General features: G+C 39.3%; 2 protein-coding genes across 7 annotated transcripts in view; both read left to right on the top strand.

Annotated features, from left to right (window-relative positions):
• Positions 1-19,070, top strand: part of FBXO3 (F-box protein 3) — a 33,577-nt gene extending 14,507 nt beyond the window's left edge. The window contains exons 4-11 of one of the 3 annotated variants that reach the window (XM_508358.8): positions 1,440-1,554; positions 4,067-4,271; positions 5,542-5,587; positions 8,412-8,496; positions 9,357-9,479; positions 11,112-11,227; positions 12,703-12,893; positions 17,942-19,070. In XM_508358.8, coding sequence (XP_508358.2) covers positions 1,440-1,554; positions 4,067-4,271; positions 5,542-5,587; positions 8,412-8,496; positions 9,357-9,479; positions 11,112-11,227; positions 12,703-12,893; positions 17,942-18,118 — 1,058 coding nt within the window. In that variant the 3' untranslated portion in view covers positions 18,119-19,070. Of the gene's footprint in view, positions 1-1,439; positions 1,555-4,066; positions 4,272-5,541; positions 5,588-8,411; positions 8,497-9,356; positions 9,480-11,111; positions 11,228-12,702; positions 12,894-13,960; positions 17,254-17,941 lie in introns of those variants that run through there. The other 2 variants (XM_016920653.4, XM_009460198.5) reach the window with 2 other exon arrangements.
• A 4,719-nt stretch (positions 19,071-23,789) lies between these two features.
• Positions 23,790-27,300, top strand: part of CD59 (CD59 molecule) — a 31,248-nt gene continuing 27,737 nt past the window's right edge. Inside the window, exons 1-2 of one of the 4 annotated variants that reach the window (XM_054661180.2) lie at positions 23,835-23,911; positions 26,685-26,800. The gene's annotated coding sequence lies outside the window, so the exon portion shown is untranslated. 4 annotated transcript variants of the gene reach the window in all.

Below are 27,300 nucleotides of genomic sequence, written 5' to 3'. Positions count from 1 at the left end.
TCCTCCCATATGTGTCTTAGGCTCTTTTTGTGTTTTTGCATCCCTTTTTGTCTTCTGACCTGGCTTCCAGTTTATAATTCCCTCTTTAGCTTTAAAACTATGATTTGCTGTTAAACCCTTTCAGTGTATTCTTATTTTAGTGTTTGCATTTTTCAGCTCTAAGATTTCCATTTGATTCATTTTTATAGTTTCTAGTTCTCTGCTGAAATGCTCCATCTTCATTTAATTCATTGAATATATCAGTTGTGGTTATTTTTAAGTCCATGTTTACTAACTCCAATAATGATGTATTATGGATTTGGTTCTATTTTCTATTTTTTCCTCTTTCTTTAGTCAGATCTTGTCTTGGTATAGGCCTAGTTCTTTTTAATTTATTGCTAGACATAATTTGAATTTTGGGGTAATGTTATTTTCTTCTAGAGATTACTTTTGCTTTTGGCTAGCAGCTAGTCAATGGGCAGATCACTGTAATGCAATCAGAGATTGATATGATTGAAAGCTGGGCTTTAGTCTTTGTGAGAACTAGTCTTATTTTCAGTTCATCCTTTTTCCTAGGATGTCAGTCAGAATCCTAGCCCAAAAACCTTGGGTTTTACCAGGTCCCTCTCTCCTTTGTGGACCCTGAACTCTGTTTGTTTTGCCCTCTAGCCCTGTGGTACTGCCTAAAGCTTTGCTCAGCTTCTTGGCCACTCAACCTCATATTTGCTTTCAGAATTGACAGCAATTCTTGTCTAAAGACAAGGTGGCTTCCGATGCCTGGCTCACCTCTCAGTCTCTCTCTTCTCCTGGACCTCTCTCCCCTAGCGTTGTGACTCTTCGAAAGTCTTCAAGCCAATTTTTTGTTTTCACTATTCAGCAAGAGGTTTAGTCCAACAACCTGGTGGGCTGTTGCTGAATGTCGATCTCATCTCTTGGTATTTGTCATTATTTCCCACTTCTCAAAGCTAGAATATGTGGCAAGTTTACAAATATGCAAAATAGAGTTCAAGTTAATGGCCTCCTCACACATGAACCATACCTTATGTCCTATATTTCCCATTGAGAGTCAATGTTAAAACTCTTAAATAACATCAGTTTAGAGAACTTCCAGGGGTTTTGTTTTTTTTATTTATTTATTTTAAATAAAGCAGTATGAATATTTTAGATTTAGGAAATTTAGAGGTTTGTGTTATAATGTGAAAACATTATTGTGGATCTCATTGGTGCCCACTTTCCATGTTTTACTAAGTGCCAGTGTTTTCCCTGTTGGGAGGAAACTAAGAAATTTGCTTTCTCAGTGCTTCAAATTAGTTTTCAATTCATTTCCTTCTATTTCAGCCATATATTTCGGACAGAATTCACTCATTCCAAGATTGTTTCATTAGTTAGCAGATAGATTGCATTTCTTCTTAGATTTAAGGCTGTTTCTTCACAATTCACTCTTTTTTGTGCCTTTATAGAGGGTGCTCGAGAGGAAGACCTCGATGCTGTGGAAGCGCAGATTGGCTGCAAGCTTCCTGACGATTATCGATGTTCATACCGAATTCACAATGGACAGAAGTTAGTGGTTCCTGGGTAAGATATTCAATGTTTTGGTTATTTTTAATGATGCAAGTTATTTTTTAGAATGAAAGTAAATAAATTGTATTTGTAGTTACCCTTAACAAATTAAAGAAGCATGGGAATTCCCTCTTTCTCCTTTATAGCAATCCATAAGACAAAATCTATAGCTTGAATTAGATTTTACCAAAATAAATATATCTCATAAAAACACAATTTTTAATCAATATATTTGTATAGTTAAAATGAAGTCTGGTATGGGATGGGGGATGGGACATACAGTAAAGGTATGTGCGATATATTTTAACCAAATTCTTCAGAACTCTTGAAATGTGTATCTTATTACATACAGGCCAGGCAAATTATTTTGGGAGCTTGACGCAAATTCTACCTACTATACATGTAAAGAGCAATCATTTGTCCAGAGCTGCATACACTACACTAAATAAAATTGTTTTGTCATATTAAACACAGTCTATAATTGAATGGCCTGTTTAAAATTTAATTCTAAAGAATGAAGTATTTATTGTGGAACTTTTTTTTTTTTTTTTTTTTTGAGACAGGGTCTTGCTTGGTCCCCAAGCCTGGAGTATAGTAGCGTGATCTCAGCTCACTGCAGCCTTGACTCCCCTGGCTCAAGCAATCCTGCTACCTCAGCTGTCCCAGTAGCTAGAAGTACAGGCGCACCACCATGCCCGGCTACTTTTTTGTATTTTTTGTAGAGATGGGGTCTTGTCATGTTGCCCAGGCTGGTCTTGAATTCCTGGGCTTAAACAATTCCTGCCTCAGCCTCCAAAAGTGCTGGGATTACAGATGCAAACCACTGCACCCAGACTTTTTTTTTTTTTTTTTTAAGAGATGGTGTCTTGGTGTGTTGCCAGGCTAGTGGTATTTAACTCCTGGGCTCAAGCAATCCTCCTGCGTCTGCCTCCCAAGTAGCTGGGGCTACAGGCATATACCACTGTGCCTGGCTCAGCTTTTTTTTTTTTTAAAGATTTGTTTTATAAACTTTTATTATTTTAAATTTTTATTTATTATTATTATTATTATTAGAGATGGGGTCTTACTATATTGCCCAGGCTAGTCTTGAACTCCTAGGCTCAAGGGATCCTCCTGCCTCAGCCTTCCAGCCACTATATCCACGTTACATTGTGGAACTTTTGGGTAAAAGTAGACCATGCAGTAGTCATCAAAACTCACCCACAGTTTTAGAAGGCATATATGCTTTGAATGGGTCTACTCCTTTTGTACTTTTATGAAAGTAAGCTATTTCAGAGACATTGTGCTTGTGAAATGCTAATAAGAATTTAAGGAGAACTTTGCATTGTTCTTATTGGAACCTGGTGTTCCTTTGTATGTGAAGAATCATGTGAGGCTCTGTTACAATTTCAGATGAGGGTTGAATGAGTACAGGGAATCCCAGAGGTGATCACATTGAGATTATAAGGTGGTATTCAGAAGTCAAATCTTGGGGGCAGGGCGTGGTCGCTCACACCTGAAACTAGCTCTTTGGGATGCCAACGCAGGAGGACTCCTGAAGTCAGGAGTTCAAGACCAACCTGGGTAGCATAGCAAGATCCTGCCTGTCTCTATAAAAAATTAAGTTAAAAACAATTTGCCAGACTTGGTAGCATGCACCTATAGCTCCAGCTACTCAGGAGCTGTGGATCTCTTGAGCCCAGGAGTCTGAGGCTGCAGTAAGCACTGCACTCCAGCCTGGGTGACAGAACAAGATCCTGTCTCAAGAAAAAAGAAAGAAATCAAATACTAGGCATGGGTCAGACATAGAAGTCAGTTAGGACTAGATGACCCTAAATTATTGGCTATTTTTTCCTATTGAACTGAAACTTGACAAAGTTGAAAAATTGTCAGATTTTAAGAGCAAACAGGAGAGAACTTTGTTAGAAGAGTTGCCCAGAACCGACATGACCGATAGGTCATAAATTGCAACACAGGGATTTTTATCTATACATGGCTCAAGCATTGAGACTTAGGAATCTCATCAAGGAATACCTTGATACCTGTATTGCTATATATATATTTAATGAGATTAATCTATACCCCAGGCATCCAAGTTTTTGAAAATTTGGACAAGGTTTAAGCTGCTTTACATTTATACTGTCTGGTTGCATAGGGTAAGCTAAAGGTTGTATCAAGATAACAGCATCAGAGAATTTACTTCTTTAAACATTAAATTGGCCACACATACATGGCTAGCAAAACACCAGCAAATCAATATATCATGGCAGGATAGATTCTTGAAAACAGTAAAACTGTATTTCTTTTTAAAACATTGCCATTTAGACATTTAATTAATTTTCAATTTAAATCAGAATCTTTTTTCCAATCAAAAGAGTTTGAATTAAATATTTAGAAATTATAGTGCTTTGGGTATTCCTGATTTAGAATTGTCATGTTAATTAGTACTTATAAAGTTGTGAGTGGGAAATTATTATTCATCAGAAAGATGAAGCACAGCTCTTTGGCACTGCCGTGTATTACATGTTTGAGTCTGTATGCTCCTCAGGTTATTGGGAAGCATGGCACTGTCTAATCACTATCGTTCTGAAGATTTGTTAGACGTCGATACAGCTGCCGGAGGATTCCAGCAGAGACAGGGACTGAAATACTGTCTCCCTTTAACTTTTTGCATACATACTGGTTTGAGTCAGTACATAGCAGTGGAAGCTGCAGAGGGCCGAAACAAAAATGAAGTTTTCTACCAATGTCCAGTAAGTAGAACGTGTGTTTAAATATGGCATTAAGATGTGTTCTGGTGGTTGTATAAATGCATGCATTAGGTATTTTCAGGATTGTAGAATGGGTATAGAATATTATGCATTTTAGTTATAGACCTCTCTAACTAGAGTTAATATTCTGACATAATGGCATGGAACCCAAGAGAAAACTTGACAGTTGGACATAAAAAACTGGTGTATATACAGAGGAAAAGCTGCAATTTGTCTTAAGGTATTTTAAGGAAAATTAATGAGGAGCTTTTTGTTGAAGTAATTAATTGTAATATGTGTTTCAGACTTTCCAAAAATTTAGCCTTTGAACATCCTTTGATTCATGCTTTGAGTGCAATAGAAACTTTTAAAACTTTGTTCAGTGGGTATTTGACATATCGAAAAATGTAGTTCTTTTTTAGGAGACTTTTATTGTTTTAATGTAACCCCAGAAAATATGGTATTGGTTTCATTTAATAAAAATGAAAAAATAATTTTCAGTTATCAGTAATTTCTCAGTTACACAACCTCTGCCTTCATTTTTGCCTAGATATGAACTTTTTACTTTAAAAAGGAATTTAAAATAGAAAATTCTAAATTTTGGCTGGGTGTGGTGGCTCATGCCTGTGATCTCAGTACTTTGGGAGGCTGAGGCGGGTGGATCAACTGAGATCAGGAGTTTGAGACCAGCCTGGCCATCATGGCGAAACCCCACCTCTACTGAAAAAAAAACACAAAAACTAGCCAGGTGTGGTGGCGCATGCCTTAGTCCCAGCTACTTGGGGAGGCTGAGGCAGGAGAATTGCTTGAATCCGGGAGGCGGAGGTCATAGTGAGCTGAGATCGAGCCACTGCACTCCAGCCTGGGCAACAGAGCAAGGCTCCCTCTCAAAAAAAAAAAAAAAGAAAATGCTTTTCATAGTTGAGACATGTGACTCTATATAACATTTTACATATTTAAAGAGCTTTTATAGCTTTAACTTTTTAAAGCATTTTCATACTTTTTATCTCATTTTTTTACTTGATGTCTCTGTAAGGTTGTAGGATGGTAGCTTGGTCTCTCCATTTACTGAAAGAAGTGAGCAACCTAGAACTGTTCAGATCTCTTGACTCTGATTCAGAACCCTTTCTTCTAGGATAACAAGCCATATATCTTCTTATCTCAACTTTATTTTTATCTGTTTTGCCTCGTCTCCAGGGAAAGATACAGATAATGAACAATGAAAAATTAAGTAAAATGTGTTTTTATCGATTGTATTCTTTTTCTCACCTAGGACCAAATGGCTCGAAATCCAGCTGCTATTGACATGTTTATTATAGGTAGGAAAGAAAAAAGTCTTTTTTCCCCCTTCTTCTTCTTCCTGGATGTAATAAAAAAATTAAAATGGTAAAAACTTTTTCAGCTACTTTAGCAGCTGGCAATTTCATACTTGGATTTCTTTAAGGTTTGCTGGTTTATAAAGTACTGCATCTAGGTTTTCATTAGAACCGTTTTTGTATTGAATATTTTTAATTTTGAAAAAAGCCAGTCCATATACAATCTCACGCTCTGAGGACTCTTCTATAAGGCAATGAAATACGTAGAAGTGCTGTGAATGTGTATATATTTTTCTTAACATGCACATGTATTATTCATTATATTCATGTATAATTGGGGATACAGATATATAAAGCAACTTTAAACTTTTTTTCTTTTGGTGCTAATGCAGTAGCATTAAGATACTAAATCACATTAGAGACCTCCAAAGCAAGTCTTTAGGGACTAATATAAACTCTATGCCTCCTAAACTCCTTGGTACAACTAGTTTTTCTTGGCCTTAAAAGAGTATTTCTTATAGGTTTTGAGAACCCTTCAATTTGTAAGTAACTACAGCTCACCCCTTTGCTATTTATCCCATCTTGTCTTGTTTGGATTTTGATCATCCAGAGAAGATTCCTCCAGACTGTCCATTCTGCTTTTTAAGGGTACTGACTGACATACATTAAACATCTCCATATATGAATAGTAAAGGGTCCTTGTAGACTGAGGCATTTGTATTCACTTCTGTCTTCTCATTGGAACTTTGAACAATGTATAAGTCTCTATTTGTTCCATACTATGGCACATTCCACGTTCATGGTGTACTTCATAATATCAAGATCTCACTCTTACCTAGTAAGTTATAAAAAGCTTTTAAATGTAGGTCCTAGGTTTCAGCTCACTCTGACTCATGTGGTCTCTGGTTTCTAAGTTAAGCACCCTCTGGAGGTTTTTCCTGTGCTCATTGCCCTCGTTGTTATTTTTGCATAGCACACACTTTCAGAGATTACCATAGTGGCTGTGGTCCAGCAGTGCTACTCAGTTTATAAATGGAAGGCAGCTGAGTGCTAAGGTAAGCTGCTGCCCAGCCTCTGTGAGTTCCTTACTCTTAGTTTGGTGCTCATCTGACATGGTATGTAGAACCTCACCACTCCAGCAGAGTACTAAGGTGTAATAATACTATGCCAGTAGCTGGGATTTCTCTTAAAATGGGAGAGCAAAGCAAAAGATTGAGAGACACTGAGAAGAGATGAGGTGAGAAGTTAATGCAGGGAGGAAGGACGAAAAAGGAGCTTCCTTTCAGCTGCCTTGATAAAGCTCCAGAACCATCAGAGAGACCCCAACACATGGGCTTACTTTAAAAGGTAAATTACCTTAGAACATATAAATTGCATCTTGATTCAACTAAGTTTGCTTAGACTGGTAACACACAAAATGGCATATCCTGGTGTTCAGTGTACTAATAATAGATATTTAAGAAAACTGGAATCTGTCAGATAAGTTTAGTAGTGAATGCTGCCTAGTCTGTCCTCATCTTAAAGAATACACTCTGGTACGTATTGTAATAAAATAAGGTAGATTAAAATACACCATGCCAAATTTTTTTATGCAAACCACAAATTTGTTTTTACTTATGTAACTTTTTTCCACAAAATATACATATATATGATTTTTAAAAACTCAGAGAAAGTACTAGTGCTAAAAATGAATTTTAATGACATTCTTTATATAGCTTCTTAATATCTTACTCAAAGTAGGTACATGATCAGTGAACCTTGAATACAATAGTGTTTAATAAATAATGGGTCAGAATGGGTCATTAATAGATATTGAGGAAAGAGCCAACTATTATAGTTTGCCTTCTCTCAGTTGATGCCTTTTAAAAGTTTAAAGCCTTGTACCCTTAGATATAAGCCAAATTGTATCTTTTATCATTCCCTAAATAGAATAATTAGTAAACACTATAAATTTAGCATCTGACATTCAGTGTGACAGAGTGTAGAAACTGGGTTAATTGAAACCAGATTACAAAGAAATTCATTGTTGAACAACATTAATTAAAGGACTAATATATTCTAGGCACTGAGATGTATTAACAGTAAATAATGGGGGGTCTGACAGAGTTATGTTAAATATTACCTAGAAGGGGTGAACGTTATTAATTCATGTAAATACTTGTTATAATCCAATCATTAGATCACAGATATATGGTCTGGACTAGACTGTTCCAGTAATCCTTTTCTGCTTTGAGCTGGTCACTAAGAAGATGGAGGACCGCTGTGCAATTAAATCTATAGTAGTGTGCAACTAGACCACTTTGGGATTGGCCCGATGCACAGAACTCCACAATGCCATGTCCCTGGTAGATGTCCAGACTGAGCCTGGCTTCTGCCAAAATTTTGTGCTTGAGTCAGGATGTACCTGGACCAGGGACGTCTGAGAATAGGTGCTGATATTTTTCTTGTAGTTTCTTCCAAGTCATAGCTGTATTTTCTTTGTTCTATATGTTCAATAAATTACAGACAGAAGGCTTTTCATTCTTGAACCAGAATGAATTAAAGTTTAAAATTTGATTAATTATAAGTGTAAAAAAATAGTCTGAAGGTCATTGGAGGATTCTCTAACAATAGCTGGGGGGATGAAGAGGGGGAGACTCCCAAGGAAATAAGGTGGATAGAATTGAGAATAGAAATTGATCTTATAAATAATTAGTACAATTATATCTATAAATGTTTCTAGTTTTGGTATCACATTCTAAAGCATAGAGGAATTACAATTGTTTCCTGTATAGATTTTACAAAACTATTTGTTCTTTTCTTTTTTTCTCCCTTTCCTGGTTTATAGGTGCTACTTTTACTGACTGGTTTACCTCTTATGTCAAAAATGTTGTATCAGGTGGCTTCCCCATCATCAGAGACCAAATTTTCAGGTATTTTATTTGGGTCTTTTTGGATTGAAATGATTGTAAATCAGAGAAAAATGATAAGTCACAGATCATGAAATGAAGTTTCCCAAGAAGGTTGATAATAGAACCTCTCTATTGAGGTTGATAATAGAAGATTGTCTTCAGTCTCACTATTTTATTCTCACTTTAAAGCCAAACATCTAAATGCTTAGACAACTGGTATTTTTCCTATCCAGAAGAGTCAAGAAAAAGCTGATTTTGATTTAGAAACTATGGGCTAATAGTATCTATATAATTTATTTTTGAAAAAAACCAAAAAGTTATTTGGCAACTGATAGATTTATTATGAATAGCAAGTCGGTAACTGTTAATTCCTGGCAAATATTTGTTACCTCTAAATGGAACATTCAGGTATTGTAGGGAGTACTGGAGGTAATACTGGTTCATAATAGCCTGGTTGGCAGAAATGATAGATTGATTATACATTAGAGGCTTCTGAGAACAGCATACTTGCACATTTTTATTGTCAGAGCCATCATTTAGCATTGGACATCATGCAGCTGGGTTTTCAGATGTCCCAAAAGTTTCCTTAGCCCTGGAAACTGAATAAGCTCATTTTTGTTTCCAAGCTAATTACCAATCCATTATTTGAACCACTGATCATTGAACCTTGATTGCTGTCATTACTGATCCAGAGTCACCAAGGTTTTGTAGTTTGTTTCTAGTTTCCTTCTAAGTTTAATAGGACTATACCCAAATATTATTGAACTTTTCTGGGTCTGAAATATGATTTAAATTTTTTGTCCTAAAGTATAACCTATTTTGCATCATATCTTTTAAATCCTGTAGTTGATTTTAAAATGTTTAATTTTTAAATTACCTAGATATGTTCACGATCCAGAATGTGTAGCAACAACTGGGGATATTACTGTGTCAGTTTCCACATCGTTTCTGCCAGAACTTAGCTCTGTACATCCACCCCACTATTTCTTCACATACCGAATCAGGTGAGAATTTTAAATGGGGTCGCCTTTCAGTTAATGGTGGGATATATCCAATGGACATGTTGCTATTGTCCCATTTGACATGATATGTAAGACACATTTTGAAAGAACTTGCTGAAGTTTGGAGGAAGGTGGATACATTTTCTACAAGATAGTGTTCATGGAGGACTTTGACTTCATATTAACCTCTAAGTTAAGTTATTTCTTGAAAATATACTGGGTATTAAGTATTGTGCCAGGTACTGTGGAAATGGACCACTAAGTTGTAGTCGTCATTAAAGCTCCAAGTTGTAATGCATTCTAGAAGCTGTCAAATTGCCATAATAAAGTCATGCATTTTAAATTTCATCTGGCCTATTTATATTCAATTAAAAAATCTAATAAATGTGTATTGAGTGCTTCATGGATGTCAGACATAGTGTTAGACATTGAATTTTATTAAATAAGAAGCAAATATTTTAAATTTACGTTAGTTAGAAGTATTCTGTGCTATGACACAAAGATAACTCATTGCCCTAAGGGATTAAGGATACTGTGCTTTAAAATATATTTTTATATATTTTATGTAATATATAAGTATATTTTAAAATACACATACATGCATATATGCATACTGGAAGTATTTGAGTAAAATATAACTACCAGGAAGCATCCTAGGATTTAGATACTGTATGCAACCTTTGCTATATCCAAATACACATGTATAGATATTTGTCATTTACTTGTTTGATTTAGATCCTGCCTAGGATTGAGATGTGCTCAAAATAAAAATACCAACACATACTTATAGGGTACTCAAAGTGAAAATAAGAGACACCAGATTCCTAGGGAAAGGGGAAAGTGATAGCATTGGGAAACAGAGTCAAAGTGTAATCCCAGGCTGGACATGGTGGCCCACGCCTATAATCGCAGCACTTTGGGAGGCCAAGGTGAGAGGATTGCTTGAGCTTGGGAGTTCAAGACCAGCCTGGACAACATAGTGAGACCTTGTCTCTACAAAAATTTTTTAAAAAATTAGCCTGGTGTGGTGGCCCAGCTACTAGAGGAGCTGAGGTGGAAGAATGGCTTCAGCCTAGGAGGTCAAGGCTGCAGTGAGCCCAAGATTACACCAGTGCACTCCAGCCTGGGTGGCAGAGTGAGACCCTGTCTCAAAAAAAAAAAAAAAAAGTGTAATCCCAGTAACTGGTGACATCTTGCCTTAAACTGTCTAGAAACTAATGGAAAAAAGGGAAATGGGTTGTATAGTCTTATGCAGTTAAAGAGAGACTTTCAGTTCTCCGGAAGTTTTTCATGGCACTATATTCTAGAAAGCATTTGCCAAATTGATCTTTATTTGAACAGCGAAAGATTGTTGTCACCATTATGTTGCACATTTTATGTTGCCCTTTCTGTTGTTGATCCACACTGACAGTCAAATGCATAAGTTGAGTGAAAGCATTTTTGTAGGGGGATCAAGTTAATGAAGCCAGTATCTTTGAGAACTTAGAAAAATAGATGGCTAACATGGACTTTGGGTTGGGTTTCTTAATTTTTTGGAAATTTTTCTTCATAGTATTAGCCTGAATACTGTATCTCTTAAACCAAAGAAACAAAGAAGCCAGATTTTTGTCTCTACCACCCCATTCCCTTCTCTAGGATTGAAATGTCAAAAGATGCACTTCCTGAGAAGGCCTGTCAGTTGGACAGTCGCTATTGGAGAATAACAAATGCTAAGGGTGACGTGGAAGAAGTTCAAGGACCTGGAGTAGTTGGTATGGAACCCAAGATTTAGGTTTATACATTAATTCCTTAGAAGAAATGTTAGACTTTGCATCCTAAATATAACATATAAATGTATAAAGGTCATTATCCTATTAATTTAATCCCTTAAGCATTAACTTTTCTGAAATAATAGCAAACTTAATTATTCAGGGATTGATTTCCCTTTTTGTGGATCACCTGGAGTCCTTTGCTTTTCCTTCTTTTATTTTTTTTTAACTGGTTCATTATTCATTATATTTTGTGGGTTAGAACACATAGGGCAGAAAGGGGGAAATAAATTTTGTATTCGTCATGTTTTTTGAAATTTGGGGGAAAATGTTAATGGCATGAATTTTTATTGTTCGTAGATTTCAGTCACTTTAATTCTGGTTACCATTGTCATTTGGCTTTCTTAAAGATTATGATTATCTGAAGTCTCTGATCCCTCAGATTCTTCAGGTTTGAATATATGCTCCAGGAAAATAACATATTTATGCTATGTACTTCTGTTATCAGTTCTAAGCATATACAGAATTCAGAATTCAGTTTAACGTTTTCTAAATTCATTGCCATGGATAGATCTACATGTTTACTTAACAAATTTTTTTCCTGGGCTTCAGTCCAGGAATTTTTTCTGGATCTAGTGCTAAGAGAGAGGCTTTATTAAAGCCACAGTTCTTTTTCTGCCATTTGGTCCAGTGGTATAAGGACTCTCCCTTGTGAGTGCCATTTTGTCTGGTCTGAATGCTTAGGACGCATCTTCACAATTTTATGTTTTTGTTTCTTGCTACTTTAAAAATATTTAGATTACCTTATCTTTGAACTGGTGTCTGTGATGCTTTTTATTACTCATGTCTTAAAGGTTGTGTCTTCAATGCCTCAAAGCTTTTTGAAAAAGAAACATGCCTGTTCTGTTTTTTTTTTTTTTTTACTAGATACTTCCCACTTTCTACATTGTAGGGAATTTGAGGAATACATTTAAAAAATGTTGAGAGGGCTAAGCGCAGTGGCTCACGCCTGATATCCCAGAACTTTGGGAGGCCAAGGTGGGCGGATCACCTGAGGTCAGGAGTTTGAGACCAGCCTGGCCAACGTGGCAAAACCCTGCCTCTACTAAAAATACAAAAATGAGCCGGGCATCATGGCAGGTGCTTGTAATCCCAGTTACTCAGGAGGCTGAGGTGGGAGAATAGCTTGAGCCCAGGAGGTGGAGTTTGCAGTGAGCTGAGATCACGCCACTGCACTCCAGCGTGGGCAACAGAGCAAGACTCTGTCTCAAAAAAAAAAAAAAAGTCAAGAGGAATAAAATACCTACTCATTGTCCTATCACTGTTAACATTTTGTTACATTTTCTTTTGGAATTTTTTTTTCTAACTGTGCATTTACTATTATATAGTTTACATAATGCCATGGAGACCATACCTTATTTATTGTAATAAAGAAATGAATTTTATACTTTGGTTTATTGTTACTGTTTTCCCTGCAGGTGAATTTCCAATCATCAGCCCAGGTCGGGTATACGAATACACAAGCTGTACCACATTCTCTACAACATCAGGATACATGGAAGGATATTATACCTTCCATTTTCTTTACTTTAAAGACAAGATCTTTAATGTTGCCATTCCCCGATTCCATATGGCATGTCCAACATTCAGGGTGTCTATAGCCCGATTGGTAAGTTAAATTTTCCTCTAGTGCTGATTTACATGACTTTGTAGGGTTAACACTGCAGATAAGCCAGGCAAATAGTTTATAAATAGTGTTCCAGAGAACCCTAGAGATTTTGAGAAAGTATCTTAGGGATCATGTGAATTTGTTGAGAGAAATGGACAAGTAAATGAGGCTCCATAGTCTCTAACCAGAGAATTTCTGCTGTTTTAAAGATTCAACTTGTTTTTCACTGTTCAGTGGCCTAAATGTAGATTATGAGAAATACCACATTAGACCAGTTAGAATCAGCTTTAAGACTGCGAAAACAACTTCTTACAGTGTTTTTGCTCAAACTTCCAATTTAATGTCAAATAAACAAATATTCCATAAAGATCATTATAAAGAAAATTTAATGTGTAGATGTGTACTTTTGGCAGTCTCTCTGGGATCATTTCTTAAGTCAACTAGGTATATTTTTTAAAATCTTGTTTTTAGGGTTACCTTATGACAAGTTTAACAGTAACTCCAACCTTAGAGACTATAACATGATTAAAGAAAATTATGAAGCTCCAGTTATACAATGGGGATAAAATATGAATTATATACCCAGAATGCAATTGAGTTGTAGGTGTTGAATCTTTGGAAAATGCCCTCTAGCTTCTGGAATGACCCTGATGGATGGGTTTAAGTTTGGAAAGATGGACATGATATTAATCTGACCCAGAGCTGACACATTTTCAACTCCAGTTTGAAAAGAGAAGGATGATAATGAGACTTTGGGCCATTACCTGTGTGGCATATCTAGTGAAAAGAATCTACAGTGTGCGTTTGGAAGCGAAGATTTAGATTTCTTCCCAGTGGAGGAATGCCAGAAACTGTATTTCCAGTACTGGGAATTTGCTGCTTTGCATAACAGAATTCCTTTTTTGACTGGCCCAGTATCTGTATGAGTTTGGAATAATCTTTTCCCTTAATGTTTGATATGATTCATCATTGAAGTTATCTGGGGCTAGAGTTCTGTTTGTGGGAAAATTTTGAAATTTGAATTTAATTTCTTTAATATTCATATTTTCTATTTCTTCTTGTTTCAGTTTTGGTAATTTGTGCCTTTCAAGGAATTTGTCCATTCCATCTAAATGTTGAATTTATTGGTATAAAGTTATTGACAGTATTCCCTTGATATCCTTTTAATGGCTACAAAAGCCATAGTCACTTGTCCTCTTTTGTTCTTAATATTGTTAATTTATATCTTCTCTTTTGTTCATTGCTTTAGTTAGGGGTTTGTAATTTTTATTGATCATTTAAAGGAGCAACTTTTGGTTTTACTATTTTTCTCTATTTGCTTATTTTCTATCGCATTGATTTCTGCAGTTATCTTTATTTCTTTCCTTCTACTTTGAGTTTAATTTGCTTTTCTTCTAGCTTTTTTAAGGTAGAAGTTTATATTAGTAATTTTAGACCTTTTCTCTCTCCAAGCACTGTTTTAGCTGCATTTCACAAGTTTTGATGTGTTTTCATGAACGCGTAGTTCAAAATAGTGTTAGATTTCCCTTGTAATTTAATTTTGATCTATGACTTTTCTAGAAATGTGTTAATTTTCAAACATTTGGGGAGTTTTCAGTTATCTTTTGGCTATTGATTTTTTAAATTTATTGTGGTTAGAGAATTTGCTGTGTATTTTCAATCCTAAATGTTTTATGGCCCAAAATTATGGTTTATCTTGGTAAATGATCCTTGTATATTTGAAAATAATGTACATTCTGCTATTTTGGGGAATATTATTCTATAAATGATAGGTCAAATCGGTTGACAGTTTTTTTCAAGTCTTCTGTATACTTGCTGATTTTTTTTTTTTTTTTTTGGTCTTTGTCCTATCAACAAGTGAGAGATGATTGTTGAAATCTCCAAATATAATTATAGTTTTTTGTTTCTCTTTTTAGTTCTGTCAGGTTTGCTTCATGTATTTTGAAGCTGTATAATTATATGCAAATATGCTAAGGATTATTATGTATTTTTAATGACATAATTCTTTCATCATTATGAAATCTCCATCTTTATCGCTGATAATATTCCTTGTCCTAAAGTTCAAAGAGCATTGAGGTGTGTTTTGGCAGGCAGTTGAGTTACTATTGGGTCGACTTGATCCTTTGGAATCTTGTTTGTTTTTAATGTTTGTTAGGGTGGGTGTAAAGTTGTCTTTATTTAAGGACGGTGGTTGTCAACTTTCAGTCTCATGACCCCCTGAAACTCTAAAAACTTATTGAGGACTCTGAAGAATTCTTGCTTATGTGGATTGTATTAACACTTACCATATCAGAAATTAAAACTGAGAAAGTTTCACAATATTTACTTATTAGTTCCTTTTCAAATGACAATAATAAACCCATTTCATGTTCAGCTCTCTCTTAACTATGTTCTTTCTTATTAGTTTTCATTTCCTTCTAACCACAAATAAACATATAAAATCTTGACCTGCCTTGTGGAAAATGTTTTCTCTCAAGGATGAGAAATAAAATGAGAATTCTGGACTTACTTCTTATCAACATTAAAAAAGCCATGGGGGTTGTATTTGTTGACCTTTCCTGTTTGTATATTAGTTTCCTGATATGGAGAATTGTTCTGCTTTTTTGTCCTCTACCAGTCTGATTAATTCGTAGGCTTAACACTTCCTTTTTCTTTCTCCTTGGAATGCCTCTTGGGATATGCATTAGTTGGTCTTATGTCTTTTCTTGGTCTAGGTGGTGTGTGTGTTTGGCTTGTTTGGGGCACTTTTAGAGGCTCCAGCTGCACATTTCCACTCCTCTCTGTGTGTTCCTCTCTGCATCTGCTGTTTGTGTGTGTACACTTTTTTTCTGAGCAATCTTTCTCCTTAGCCACATTGAGTTCTTTAACAGTTTTTCTGTTTTCTTCTTCATTAAGATAATTAATAATCATACTACTCAGATATCATGTTTTAGAACTTCCTAAGCCTTTCCCTTTCCCACCTTTTGGACCTCCTAACTGAATTTCAAAGTCTTCATTCCTTAGATTAAAAAAATAAATCCAAAGATAAAAGAATGTAATGTCTTATAAGTCGTATCAGTGTATATTTTCTCTGTTATTGTTGTTAGTGTTATAATAAATCCTAAGTGACACAATTCCTTTCTCCTACATTAATTCATTTGCTTGTACAACAACTGTTTATTGAGCACTGTGATTAACAATATAATCAAATTCCCTGCCTTGGAATTTACATTCCAATTCAAAGAGACAAACTGTAACAATAAACACTATGTCCTTATATTAAGTAGTAATAAGTGCTGTGGAGAAACAGCAGAGTAAAGGGGATAAAGAACGTATTGTTAGGTTGTTCTAATATAGAGATGTGTCAGGAGAGGCCTTGGTGACATTTAAGCTGAAACGTGAAAGGAGCAGAGGGAATTAGGTGGATATGTGGGAGACGAGTGGTCGAAGCAAAGGAGCAGCACATGTGGAGGTTCCGAAACAGTAATGTGCTTGGTGTGCTTGACCCAAGGAGGCCAGTGTAGCTGGAGTGCAGTGAACAACAGGGAGAGGGGCTGGAGATTAGATCAGAGTGTTAATGGGGTGGTGGATCACGTAACACCATAAAAGCCTTGGTGGAAGGACTCTGGCTGACATCACGCCCCAAGTTGCCCCATACTTTCCAGAATACCAAGTAGGTCCTTGCTGTTCAGAATTCTGTTCAATGTAGCAGCCCCTCCCATTGCGTCTTCAAATGTGTGAGAGAGAACATTGACAGCAGAGTAAGTCATGGCTTGATTACAGACATTGCATGGGCAGAATTGACATTTCCAAGAGATATTCAGATGCACGTTCAACATCACTACTGTCCTAATCTGAGAGCCTCCAACAAGGTAATTTTAAAATAGAGGCTGTCATTTCCTTCCAGTGTGGGTTGATCTTAGGGTATATACTTATAACGAATCGGCAAAGTGACACTGTGATTTCTGAGTTAGAAAAAGGTAATATTCCTTCAGCCTAGGGTTCTGTCTTTCTCTCCTGGGACATGTGTCTTTGACACCCTGAGCCACCATGTAAGAAGTCCAGCTACCATGAAGCCGTCATGCAGAAGAGACCATGTAGAGACATCACACAGAGATAGAGGGAGGCACCCAGGAGCCCCAGCTGTTTCAGACCCCAGATATTTGGATCATCCTGCGTGGGTACCAGACATGTGAATGAAGAAGCTCGTGAGATGACTGCAGTTCCAGCTACCATCTGACTGCAACATCACGGGACACCCCAACCCAGAACCACCCCACTGAATACTTCCCAAATACCAACCCACATGAACCATGAGAGATAATAATGACTGTTGTTGTTTCAAGCCACTAAAAAAATAAAAATATTTTTTTAAAAAGTAGAGGCTACTGATGGTTGAATTGAAATGATGTGTCTTTATGGTAGGAGCTCAATAAAAATCTTAGATCTCTTGTTGACAGTGCATAAAAGTTACCAGTAGAGGTCATACTTGATTAATATTTTCATATCCTCTTTTCTGTAAGTATATAGCTTAATAATTATTATTCAGTATATGAATATAAGCTCAGTAAAACTGTATCTTGGATTGTTACAAGTGGTCTGTTTGCTGCCTTCTGTGAATTACCAACTACTGTGTAAAAAATAAGTACTGGCTTAGTGAAATATTTACCATTAAAACCATACTGAGCTGGGCTGGGTCGCATGCACCTGTAGTCCCAGCTACTCGGGAGGCTGAGGTGGGAGAACTGCTTGAGCCCAGGAGTTTGAGGCTAGCCTAGGCAACATAGCAAGAAGTCGTCTCTAAGAAAAAATAATAATTTTTTTAAAAAGAAGATCTTCCATTAAACAACAACAAAAAAACCACACTGAGCATTATTTAACACAAGATATAGAATCCACTCCAGAATCTTGCATCAGCATGTGTGTTGTGAGAATCCACTGTTCAAGTCTATGGAAATTCATATTTGGCGTGTCTGGTTGTTTGAATTCTAGATAAATGAGAATTTACATGAAATAACTAAAAAACTGATAGATGCTCTTCTTATCAAAAGATTGTTTTCTCTTTCAAGGAAATGGGTCCTGATGAATATGAAGAGATGGAAGAAGAGGAGGAGGAGGAAGAGGAGGAAGACGAGGATGATGATTCAGCAGATATGGATGAATCAGATGAAGATGATGAAGAGGAGAGACGGAGGAGAGTCTTTGATGTTCCCATTCGCAGACGCCGCTGCTCACGCCTTTTTTAGCAAGCCTTCTGCTGATGGAAGCACTAGGATGATTCTAGGCTGTTAAATAGATTTCTCAATAATGTAAATAACTAAATTGTTCTCTGCATATAGCAGGAAAACTAGCATGAAATATTGTTTCAGGCCCTGGGTTCTATGTGACACTACATTAGGAATTGGATTGTTTGGGTTTGCTTTGTGTTTTTGAGGTAGAGGAAGAAATGGGAATCTTTTTTTTCTCTTCCAGGAGTCAGTGGAAGAATAGTTCTCTAGCTAAGGAACGGACATACCTTTGTTTTAAAATATTTTATACTTACAAAAATCTAGAAATGGAGAGGGAACTGTTTTGAATAAGGATTTAAAATACCTGCACAAGGATAGAGAGAAACTATGTGACTCATTCTATGAAAAGACTTCTTGCAGTTGTGAGTTATTTAGAAATGATCAAAATTTGTAATTAGGCTAATCCATTTAGTGATTCCTAATATTTTGTACTCACAGAGAACTAATTGACTAAACAACTTGAACGCTAGTGGTTTGTCCTTAGACAATCTGTCTTTGAATTTAAAGTCTTTATCGCTAAGACCTTGACTTTAAATTTTTCATCACTACAACCTTCAATTTAATTTCAGGTCTTCAACATGATGACCTTGGATTTAATTTAAAGTCTTCAACACTATGCGCTTTATCATATTATTCACAGATGCATTTTTGAAATGTAGTATGTAAAAGTATGTAACGTGCTATTTATTAACAAAAGATTGTTCACAACATCCCATGTAGTTTAAATTTGTAAATACTGCTTCTGTTTTGTTTCTCCTTTATACACTTGACTGTCTTTGTGATAAGTGACATGAATTTTATGTTAGGATTAAGTATGTTTTCCTGAAGCTTGGATTTTTTTTGTAATTATATAATTGAGAGTTAAGAATGAAATCCTTCAAGTGTTAAAAACTCACATTTTAAAAGCAAATTTTGGTTCCAATTCTGTATTTTGTATAATTGCGTATTTTCCATAAACTAATATTAGTCAGCATTTGCTTTTAAGGTAGAAGATGGGATGGATTCTTGCTGACCTGCTGCAAAAGTAGCAGGTCCACTCAAAGTCATCTCCTAGCTTTGACTGTACTGTCTTGTGTGCCCCACCATCCATTTTCCCCCAAGAACAGTTATTTTGTAGAGAAAACTAAGAAAAGGAAGTGGCATTCAAGGCTAAGCAGCTGCCATCAGGGAACATGAAGACAAACTTATCCTTTCATTTTCACACATGTCAAGGTGTTCTGAAATAGACTAAGTCATTTTTCATGTTTACTTTTCATTTAATAGAGTATAATCAGGCTATCAAATCCTATTATGGCTATCCTTTTTTTTTTTTTTTTTTTTTTTTTTTTTTTTTTTTTTGAGACGGAGTCTCACTCTGTGGCCCAGGCTAGAGTGCGGTAGTGTGATCTCGACTTACTGCAAGCTCCACCTCCCGGGTTCACGCCATTCTCCTGCCACAGCCTCCCAAGTAGCTGGGATTACAGGTGCCCACAATCACGGCCGGCTAAGTTTTCGTATTTTTAGTAGAGACAGGGTTTCACCATGTTAGCCAGGATGGTCTCGATCTCCTGACCTCATGATCTGCCCACCTGGGCCTCCCAAAGTGCTGGGATTACAGGCGTGAGCCACCGCCCCCGGCGGCTATCCTTTTTAGAAAAAAAGTCAATTGTCTTTATTTAGTTTGTTATAACAAAATACCTTAGACTGAGTAATTTACAAACAATAGAGATTTATTGCTCACAGTTCTGGAGGGTGGGAAGTCCAAGATCAAGGCATCAGCAAATTTGGTGTCTGGTAAGTACCCACTCTCTGCTTCAAAGATGGCACCTTCTTGCTGTGTTTTATGTGGTGGAAAGAGCAAACAAACTTCCTCAGGCCTCTTTTATAAGGGCACTAATCCCCTTCATGAGGGCAGAGCCTAAAGGCCCTACCTCTTAATACTATTGCTTTAGGGATTGGATTTCAACAATTTGGGGGAACAAAAACATTCAGACCATAGCGTCAAACCACTTAATTTTTTCAAAACCGAACTTTTCCAATAAAGCAGTATCAAAAACTAGTAAATCTTGGCAATTAAAGCTGGCCCTGGAATCCCTTGCCATTTTTTCTTTCTCTTTTCTGATGACCTCTCTATTTCCAGAGTACTTATGATGCCCCAAATCTCCCTTCCAACCCTGTCTAACCTTTGCTCCTCAGAATGCTTTGATTTGCTTTATCCTCTCATCAGAATTCACATTCTCTTAGTATGTTGAATGAGTGACCTCTAGTTCATACTGAGGTGTAGTTTTTTGTTTGTTTTTTCAGACAGTCTCGCTGTGTCTCCCAGACTGGAGTGCAGTGGCATGATCTCGGCTGACTCCAACCTCTGCCTCCCAGGTTCAAGTGATTCTCATGCCTCGGCCTCGTGGGTAGCTGGGATCACAGGTGTGCACTACCATGCCCTTTTTTGCATTTTTAGTAGAGCCAGGGTTTCACTATATTGACCAGGCTGGTCTCAAACTCCTGTCTTTAAGTGATCCTCCTGCCTCCGGCTCCCAAAGTGTTGGGATTACAGGTGTGAGCCACCGCGCCCGGCCTAACGTGAAGTTTGTTGGTAACAAGCTTCTGTATTTTCTGCTATTGGCAAGAATGCTTATTCACACGTAACAGGAATTTAACAGTTGGCATTAACGTTGCCCAAACCAGACTCTACTTTTGGTGGTGAAAAGGCCATTTCTGGCTCTGAGGCCCCTTGAAAACACAACTGATTTTTTTTATTAATTTCTCTGAGGCTTGATATATCACTAGAATAAGACAAATACCTAAATTAACAGTAGCTTAAATAGTTTGGGGGTGGTTATTCTTGCGAATAGTCAGAGGTAGCTAGTTCAAGGCTGACATGATGGCACAGTGGTGTTATCAACAGTCCAGATTGGCTCCATCTTTCTGACCTGCCATCCTTAGCACAAGACTTTTCCTCTCAAAGAAGATCATGGTTGCATACTGGCTGCTGCAGGCATATTGTATTCACAAAAGGATGATGATAACAAGGTAAAATGAAGTGGAAAATGAAAAGTGAGGCATGAGGCTGGAGAGGTAAACTAGCCAGGTCTCTAGCAGCCGTGTGGAGGGCAAGCAGAGAAGGGGCAGGGGATGCAGGAATTAACATGGGCAACATGGGGACCTGGTATTAAGGAATTGTAATGGCTCAAGCAACGCAAACTACCGATCTGAATTAGCACAGTAGCAATGTGAAAAAGGAATGATATTGAGATATTGAAATGGTAAAATAGGCAGGAATGGCTGAGTAGATGTGAGGGAGTGGAAGAGGTCAACGTTGATTCCTAGGTTTCTGTCTTCATTTATGAAAAAAATTCAGGAAAAGCAATCACTCTTTAAAGATGAATTCAGATTTGTGCACATTAAGTTCAAGACGTCTGTGGAACATATAAGTGGAGATGTCCAGCAGTCAGCTGGATATAATTATGAAGATAGGGGGAGTGGTCAGGGATGGAGACAGACTTTTGAATCATCTGCAAACATACATCCCAAGGTAAAAGAGTAGATACACTATAGTCTCCCAGGGAGCACACATAGCCATGGTTCTCAGTCTAATCCTGGGACACCAAATTATTAGTGGGTAAAGGAAAAGAATCTCAAGACCGAATGGTCAAGAAACTGGGAGGCAAACTAGGAGAGAGTGGCATCTCAGAAGCCAAGCGTGTCAAGGAAGGAATAGCTAATAGGATGTGTGTAAGGTAAGTACACGAAAGAGCTTTGGAATCCATCTTAGGAAATATACAGTATTAGCTGTTTTAAGGAGACATGCTTTAAATATCAAAGCAAGTCATCCTGATTTAAAAAACTCCCATTTGTATAGAGGAACACCAGGATTTGAGCACCACCAAATGGAACTCATTCCCTGACATCCCCAAGCCATCAGAATAACAGTAGAAGCGTTACCAAACACCGCATATTCTCACTCATAGGTGGGAATTGAACAATGAGATCACATGGACACAGGAAGGGGAATATCACACTCTGGGGACTGTGGTGGGGAGGGGGGAGGGGGGAGGGATAGCATTGGGAGATATACCTAATGCTAGATGACGAGTTAGTGGTGCAGCGCACCAGCATGGCACATGTATACATATGTAACTAACCTGCACAATGTGCACATGTACCCTAAAACTTAAAGTATAATTAAAAAAAAAAAAGCGTCAAGACAGTTACTATATGATTTTCCCTGCAAGACATTCAGTAATCTATGATTCCCCCGGCTTAAATTTTATCTCATGCCTTCTTCCCTGACCAGTTCAACACAAGCAGCCCTGAGATGTAATATCTTCTCACCCTGACCCTCAAAGTGTGTCTCATGCTTTCTAACAGAGGCCATCCTCTTGGAGGAAGACTTGTACTTTTGGCCTGTAGCCCCACCCTCCCTCCTATAGCGTTCTTACAGTCAGTTCTGCAGTGAGTGGGACACTTTCCAAATATAATAGCAAATGGAAACTTCTAATTACATCTGCACATAAAACTAATGTTCCAAATGGTGGTTGCGGTTCTGGTGAGTGCTTATAATTTTTTGTTACCTCAGCATCCATTTTCGAATATGTTTAACTTTTAATAACAGAAGCAAGTCTCAGTCACCATTGACAGTTTCCAGTACTACACCCCACGCAAATGGCTCTAGCTGGTGGCCAGAGATAAACATGCAGTGATGTGATAACAGGGCACTACTGCAGCTTCAAACTCTGGTTCAAGTTCCTCCCACCTCTGCCTTTTCACCTGCTTGCTTTAAATCCACCAGTTAGAGCTCTCCAGAGGAAACTTAACTGGATAAAGTTGCTGGCCCAAAGGTCCGTCCCTCCCTTCCTTCTCCCTGTGCTCCCTGATCTCCGTGTGTGTGTGTGTGTGTGTGTGTGTGTGTGTGTGTGTGTCCTCTAGGCAAGCTGTGTACCACCCAGGGTCCGTAAGTACTAAAAACTCTTAAACTTTCACACCGCTGTGTTATTGAAACCATGCCTACAATCCAGTCCCTGAGGGCGAGGCCACCCTGAAGGGACAGACTCATGCAGGCGGATCCCCTGCTCTTGCTCTTCTGTCCCTGCCTCTGGTGGCTGCTGGGGAACAGTAGCTACCAGCTAAGTTGATAGAGACACTCGAAGAGGTTCATTCAAAACACTGGTCCCCGAGCAGCCCAGTAAGCTTTTAAACGCATAACATTTTGTTTGGGTCTCAAACAAGTCACAAGGCACGGATACGGATGCGGCTGTGGCTGATGGCTATTTGGATGCTGCCCAAGCCTCGCAGTAGGAAGCAGCTTCAGACTACAGCAGGGCCGCATAGGCCGATAGCCAGGCCCTGGGGCACCCAGGGCACCAGCAAGACGCACAGAAACGTTTTGGAAAACATTTTAATATACTTAAAAAAACGTAAAAGGGAAAATCAGAAGTCTTTGGAAGTTTCCTACTGTTTTTATGTCCCATAGCAAATCCGAGGAGGACGCCCCAAACTTTCAGTTCCCTGGGGTTTTGAAGGTGCTCATTGGGTCCTGGCCACCCGGCCTTCTCAGAACCTGGGCCAGGAGGCTGAGCTCCGCGCGGGGGTGGAGGGAGAGGAGGAGGGTCCTGCCGAGGCGCGGCTGCGCGGTGCGGGAGCCCGGAGCCTGGGACGGCAAGGGCATCCTGAGGGGCGGGGCCGGGGGCGGAGCCTTGCGGGCTGGAGCGAAAGACTGCGGGGGCTGAGCGCAGAAGCGGCTCGAGGCTGGAAGAGGATCCAGGGCGCCGCCAGGTAAGAAGGCCCGAAGGCCTGCTGGGGTTTGGGTGAGCCGAGCCGAGGTGGCGGCGGCAGTCTGGGCCCGGGCGGAGGGTCTGTGGGGGCTACCCCCGTCCTCGCTTTCCACTCGACCCCTGCCGGGCGAGCCTCCCGAGGCCTGGCCCTTCCAACCCGTCACCGCTGCCCGGTGTCCTAGCCGAACGCTGGCTTCATTTTATCTACGAGGAAGGAGAAACGGGGAGCGCGCCCTCTCCCAGAAGCAGCCCCGTTACCCCCGTCGCGCCCCCCATTCCCTCGGGGGCAGCCTCGCACCCGGGCCCCTGCCATCGCTTTCCTCTCAAGGGAAGCTCTAGCGGTTCAGAGAAAGTGCGCCGGGGGAAAGGCCAGCCCTCCGTGGTCACCGCGGTTCCTCTCTCCCCTCGCGGTCTAAATGTGTAATTTTGAAAAGCAGGTGTCGGGCGAAACAGACTTTTTTTTTTTTTGAGATGGAGTTTCGCTGTTGCCCAGGCTGGAGTGCAGTGGCGCGATCTGGGTTCACCGCAACCTCCGTGTACCGGGTTCAAGCGATTCTCCTGCCACAGCCTCCTGAGTAGCTGGGATTACAGGCATGCGCCACCATGCCCGTCTAAATTTTGTATTTTTAGTAGAAACGGGGTTTTCCCGTGTTGGTCAGGCCGATCTTGAATTCCTGACCTCGTGATCCGCCCGCCTCCGCCTCCCAAAGTGCTGGGATTACAGGTGTGAGCCACCGCGCCCGGCCGAAACGGACGTTTTAAGTACAACGTGATGTTTTGTTTTCTTGGGTCGGCTCGGGCCGCACGCTTCTTAGAGTCTGACTGCTGACTTTTCAAAAAACAACATTAACCCGGGAGGCTGAGGTAGCGGTGAGCCGAGATCGCGCCATTGCCCTACTGCCTGGGCAATTAAGAGCGAGACTCCGCCTCAAAAACGAACAAACCCCACAAAGAACAAACAAACAAAAAAACCAACATTAGGCAGTGTGCCTTTTATGGCCGTTTAGTGATACCCAGGCTCTTCACTGGTCATTTCTGGAAGTATTTAACAGCACTTGATGGGTAAAACAATAGGCTTCACTTCACAGGGTGGTTGAGATGATTGACGGAAAGCGCTCAGCACAAACGCGGCGGCTGCTGATTATTTCAGGTACCCTGCGATCCCTGAGCAGTTGTTCAAGTTCTCCACTCCTGGCGGTTTACTCCCAGTTCCCTGAAGAAGGCACAGAGCCCCGAATGTTGAGGGAGATGGCAACGTTTGCCAAAATGTGGCTATTTACGTGGCAGTTTATGAAGGAGAGGCAGAAAGGGAGGCTGCCTCCCCTACAAGCCAAACAGTCCTAAAACTTGTGGCCTCTGTATTTTCACAGTGGAAACTAGAAACTGTTTGCTGAACTTAGCTCTAAGAAAAACATCCCATTAGCTGAGTGGCTTAGGAGATAAAAGCCTAAATAAAATGGATCTTAGGGTGAGAGAGTGGGGTGCCTAATGGCATTCATCTTTGACAGCTGCTGGTAGAAGCTCTTGAAAAGTAGAGCATGGAAAATTCTGGGCCACCTCTTTAAGAACCTCAGCCAAACCGCCACAGACATTACCAAGCCCAGAAGTGCTTGAGGCTTTCTAAAGGCAAAGACTTCTTTTTACTTATGTCCTATATCTTAGGAAACATATTCACTAAACCTTGGTTTTGCATGTGTACTTAACACGGGAGGGGCCGTGAGTGCAGAGATAGGACTCTTTGGAGAGTTAGGGATTGGCATTCCGGAACAAACTGCAGGAAAGGCCGTTGTAGGGGAAGCTGCAGATTTGTTTGGTCCAAAGAGTTCTGGCCTAATAAGTGGGAGCTGACCAATGAGAACACTTGGACACAGGGAGGGGAACAACACACACTGGCGCCTGTCGGCAGGTGGGGTGGGTGGGGATAGAGCATTAGGAAAAACAGCTAATGCATGCTGGGCTTAATACCTAGGTGATGGGTTGATATGTGCAGCAAACCACCATGGTACACGTTTACCTATGAAACAAATCTGCACATCCTGCACATGTACCCTAGAATTTATATATATATCACACAAAGAGTTTTGGAGTGGTTATTCCTGGCATGAGAACCTTGGCTGGATTGGAAAGCCTTTTCCGTTATGATGGTTGTTTTCTCTTTGTCTCTTCCTGCTGATGTAATTTGTTCCGTGAACTGAGTGATGGATATTTGTCTGGGCGCTTCAACAGGCATGGCTAGAGCAGGTATTGTGTATGTCTCCAAGGTGACACGCAGACCTGGAGTTCAAAAGCTCTAGTTCTCTGACATTGCTGACACTAGGTATCTTGTGAGTTGCCAGCCCCTGGCGAATAGAAACAAGATCCATCCAGGGTGGTTTTGCGACTAACATGTTGCCTTGGGACAGGTAATTTCATCCCACTGGGCCTCCACTAATTTCCTATAAAATAAAAACATTGGGTTTTATTTTGAGGACACTTCTAGCCTTAAAATTCTTCAGTCTGTAAGGCCTCAGGCTCCTAGGAGGAGTAACCATACTCATGGGCAACTGTGAATCTTGTGGAAACACCACTGATGTCAAATCTCTTCTCTAGTGACCTCAGCTTAACTAATGTATTTCAGAAGCTGAATTTCTAAGAAGTCTCCCGTCTCCCCACTAGAGTTTAACTATGGTTCACTCAGAGCTTAGACCTGGGTTTAAATGCTGTTCTACCAGTTTCCAGTTCAGAGGTTGCTATAATAATTTTAATAATTTTTTTTTTTTTTAATTTTGAGACAGTCTCTCTCTGTTGCCCAAGCTGGAGTGCAGTGGCACAGTCTTGGCTCACTGCAACCTCCACCTCCTGGGTGCAAGCGATTCTCGTGTCTCAGCCTCTGAAGTAGCTGGGATTACAGGTGAGTGCCACCACATCTGGCTAATTTTTGTATTTTTTTTAGTAGAGACAGGGTTTCACCATGTTGGCCAGGCTGGTTTGGAACTCCTGGCCTCAAGTGATCCACCTGCCTCAGCCTCCCAAAGTGCTGGGATTATAGGCATGAGCCACCACACTCGGCCTTATAATAATTTTCTACTGCTGCTGAAACCACCACAAATTTAGCTGTTTCAAATGCCACAAGTTTATTAATCTTTCCATTCTGTAAATCAGAAGTCTGACACAGGTCTCACAGGGCTTTAATCAAGGTGGCAGGGCTGTGTGCTGCTCTGGAGGCTCTAGGGGAGAGTCTGTTTCTGTGCTTATTCAGGTTCCTGGTAGAATATAGTCCTTGTGACTGGAGGACTGAGGTTCTGTTTCTTTGCTGAGTGTCAGTTGAGGACCATTCTTAGCTTCTAAAGGCCGCCTGTGTGCCTTGGCTTAGGGAACCCTTCGTGTCTTCATCTCATTCTTCAAATTTTT

The sequence above is a fragment of the Pan troglodytes genome, chromosome 9 (genome assembly GCF_028858775.2).
Source record: "Pan troglodytes isolate AG18354 chromosome 9, NHGRI_mPanTro3-v2.0_pri, whole genome shotgun sequence".
NCBI classification, from domain to species: domain Eukaryota; kingdom Metazoa; phylum Chordata; class Mammalia; order Primates; family Hominidae; genus Pan; species Pan troglodytes.
This window is presented reverse-complemented; position numbering and strand designations above follow the sequence as displayed.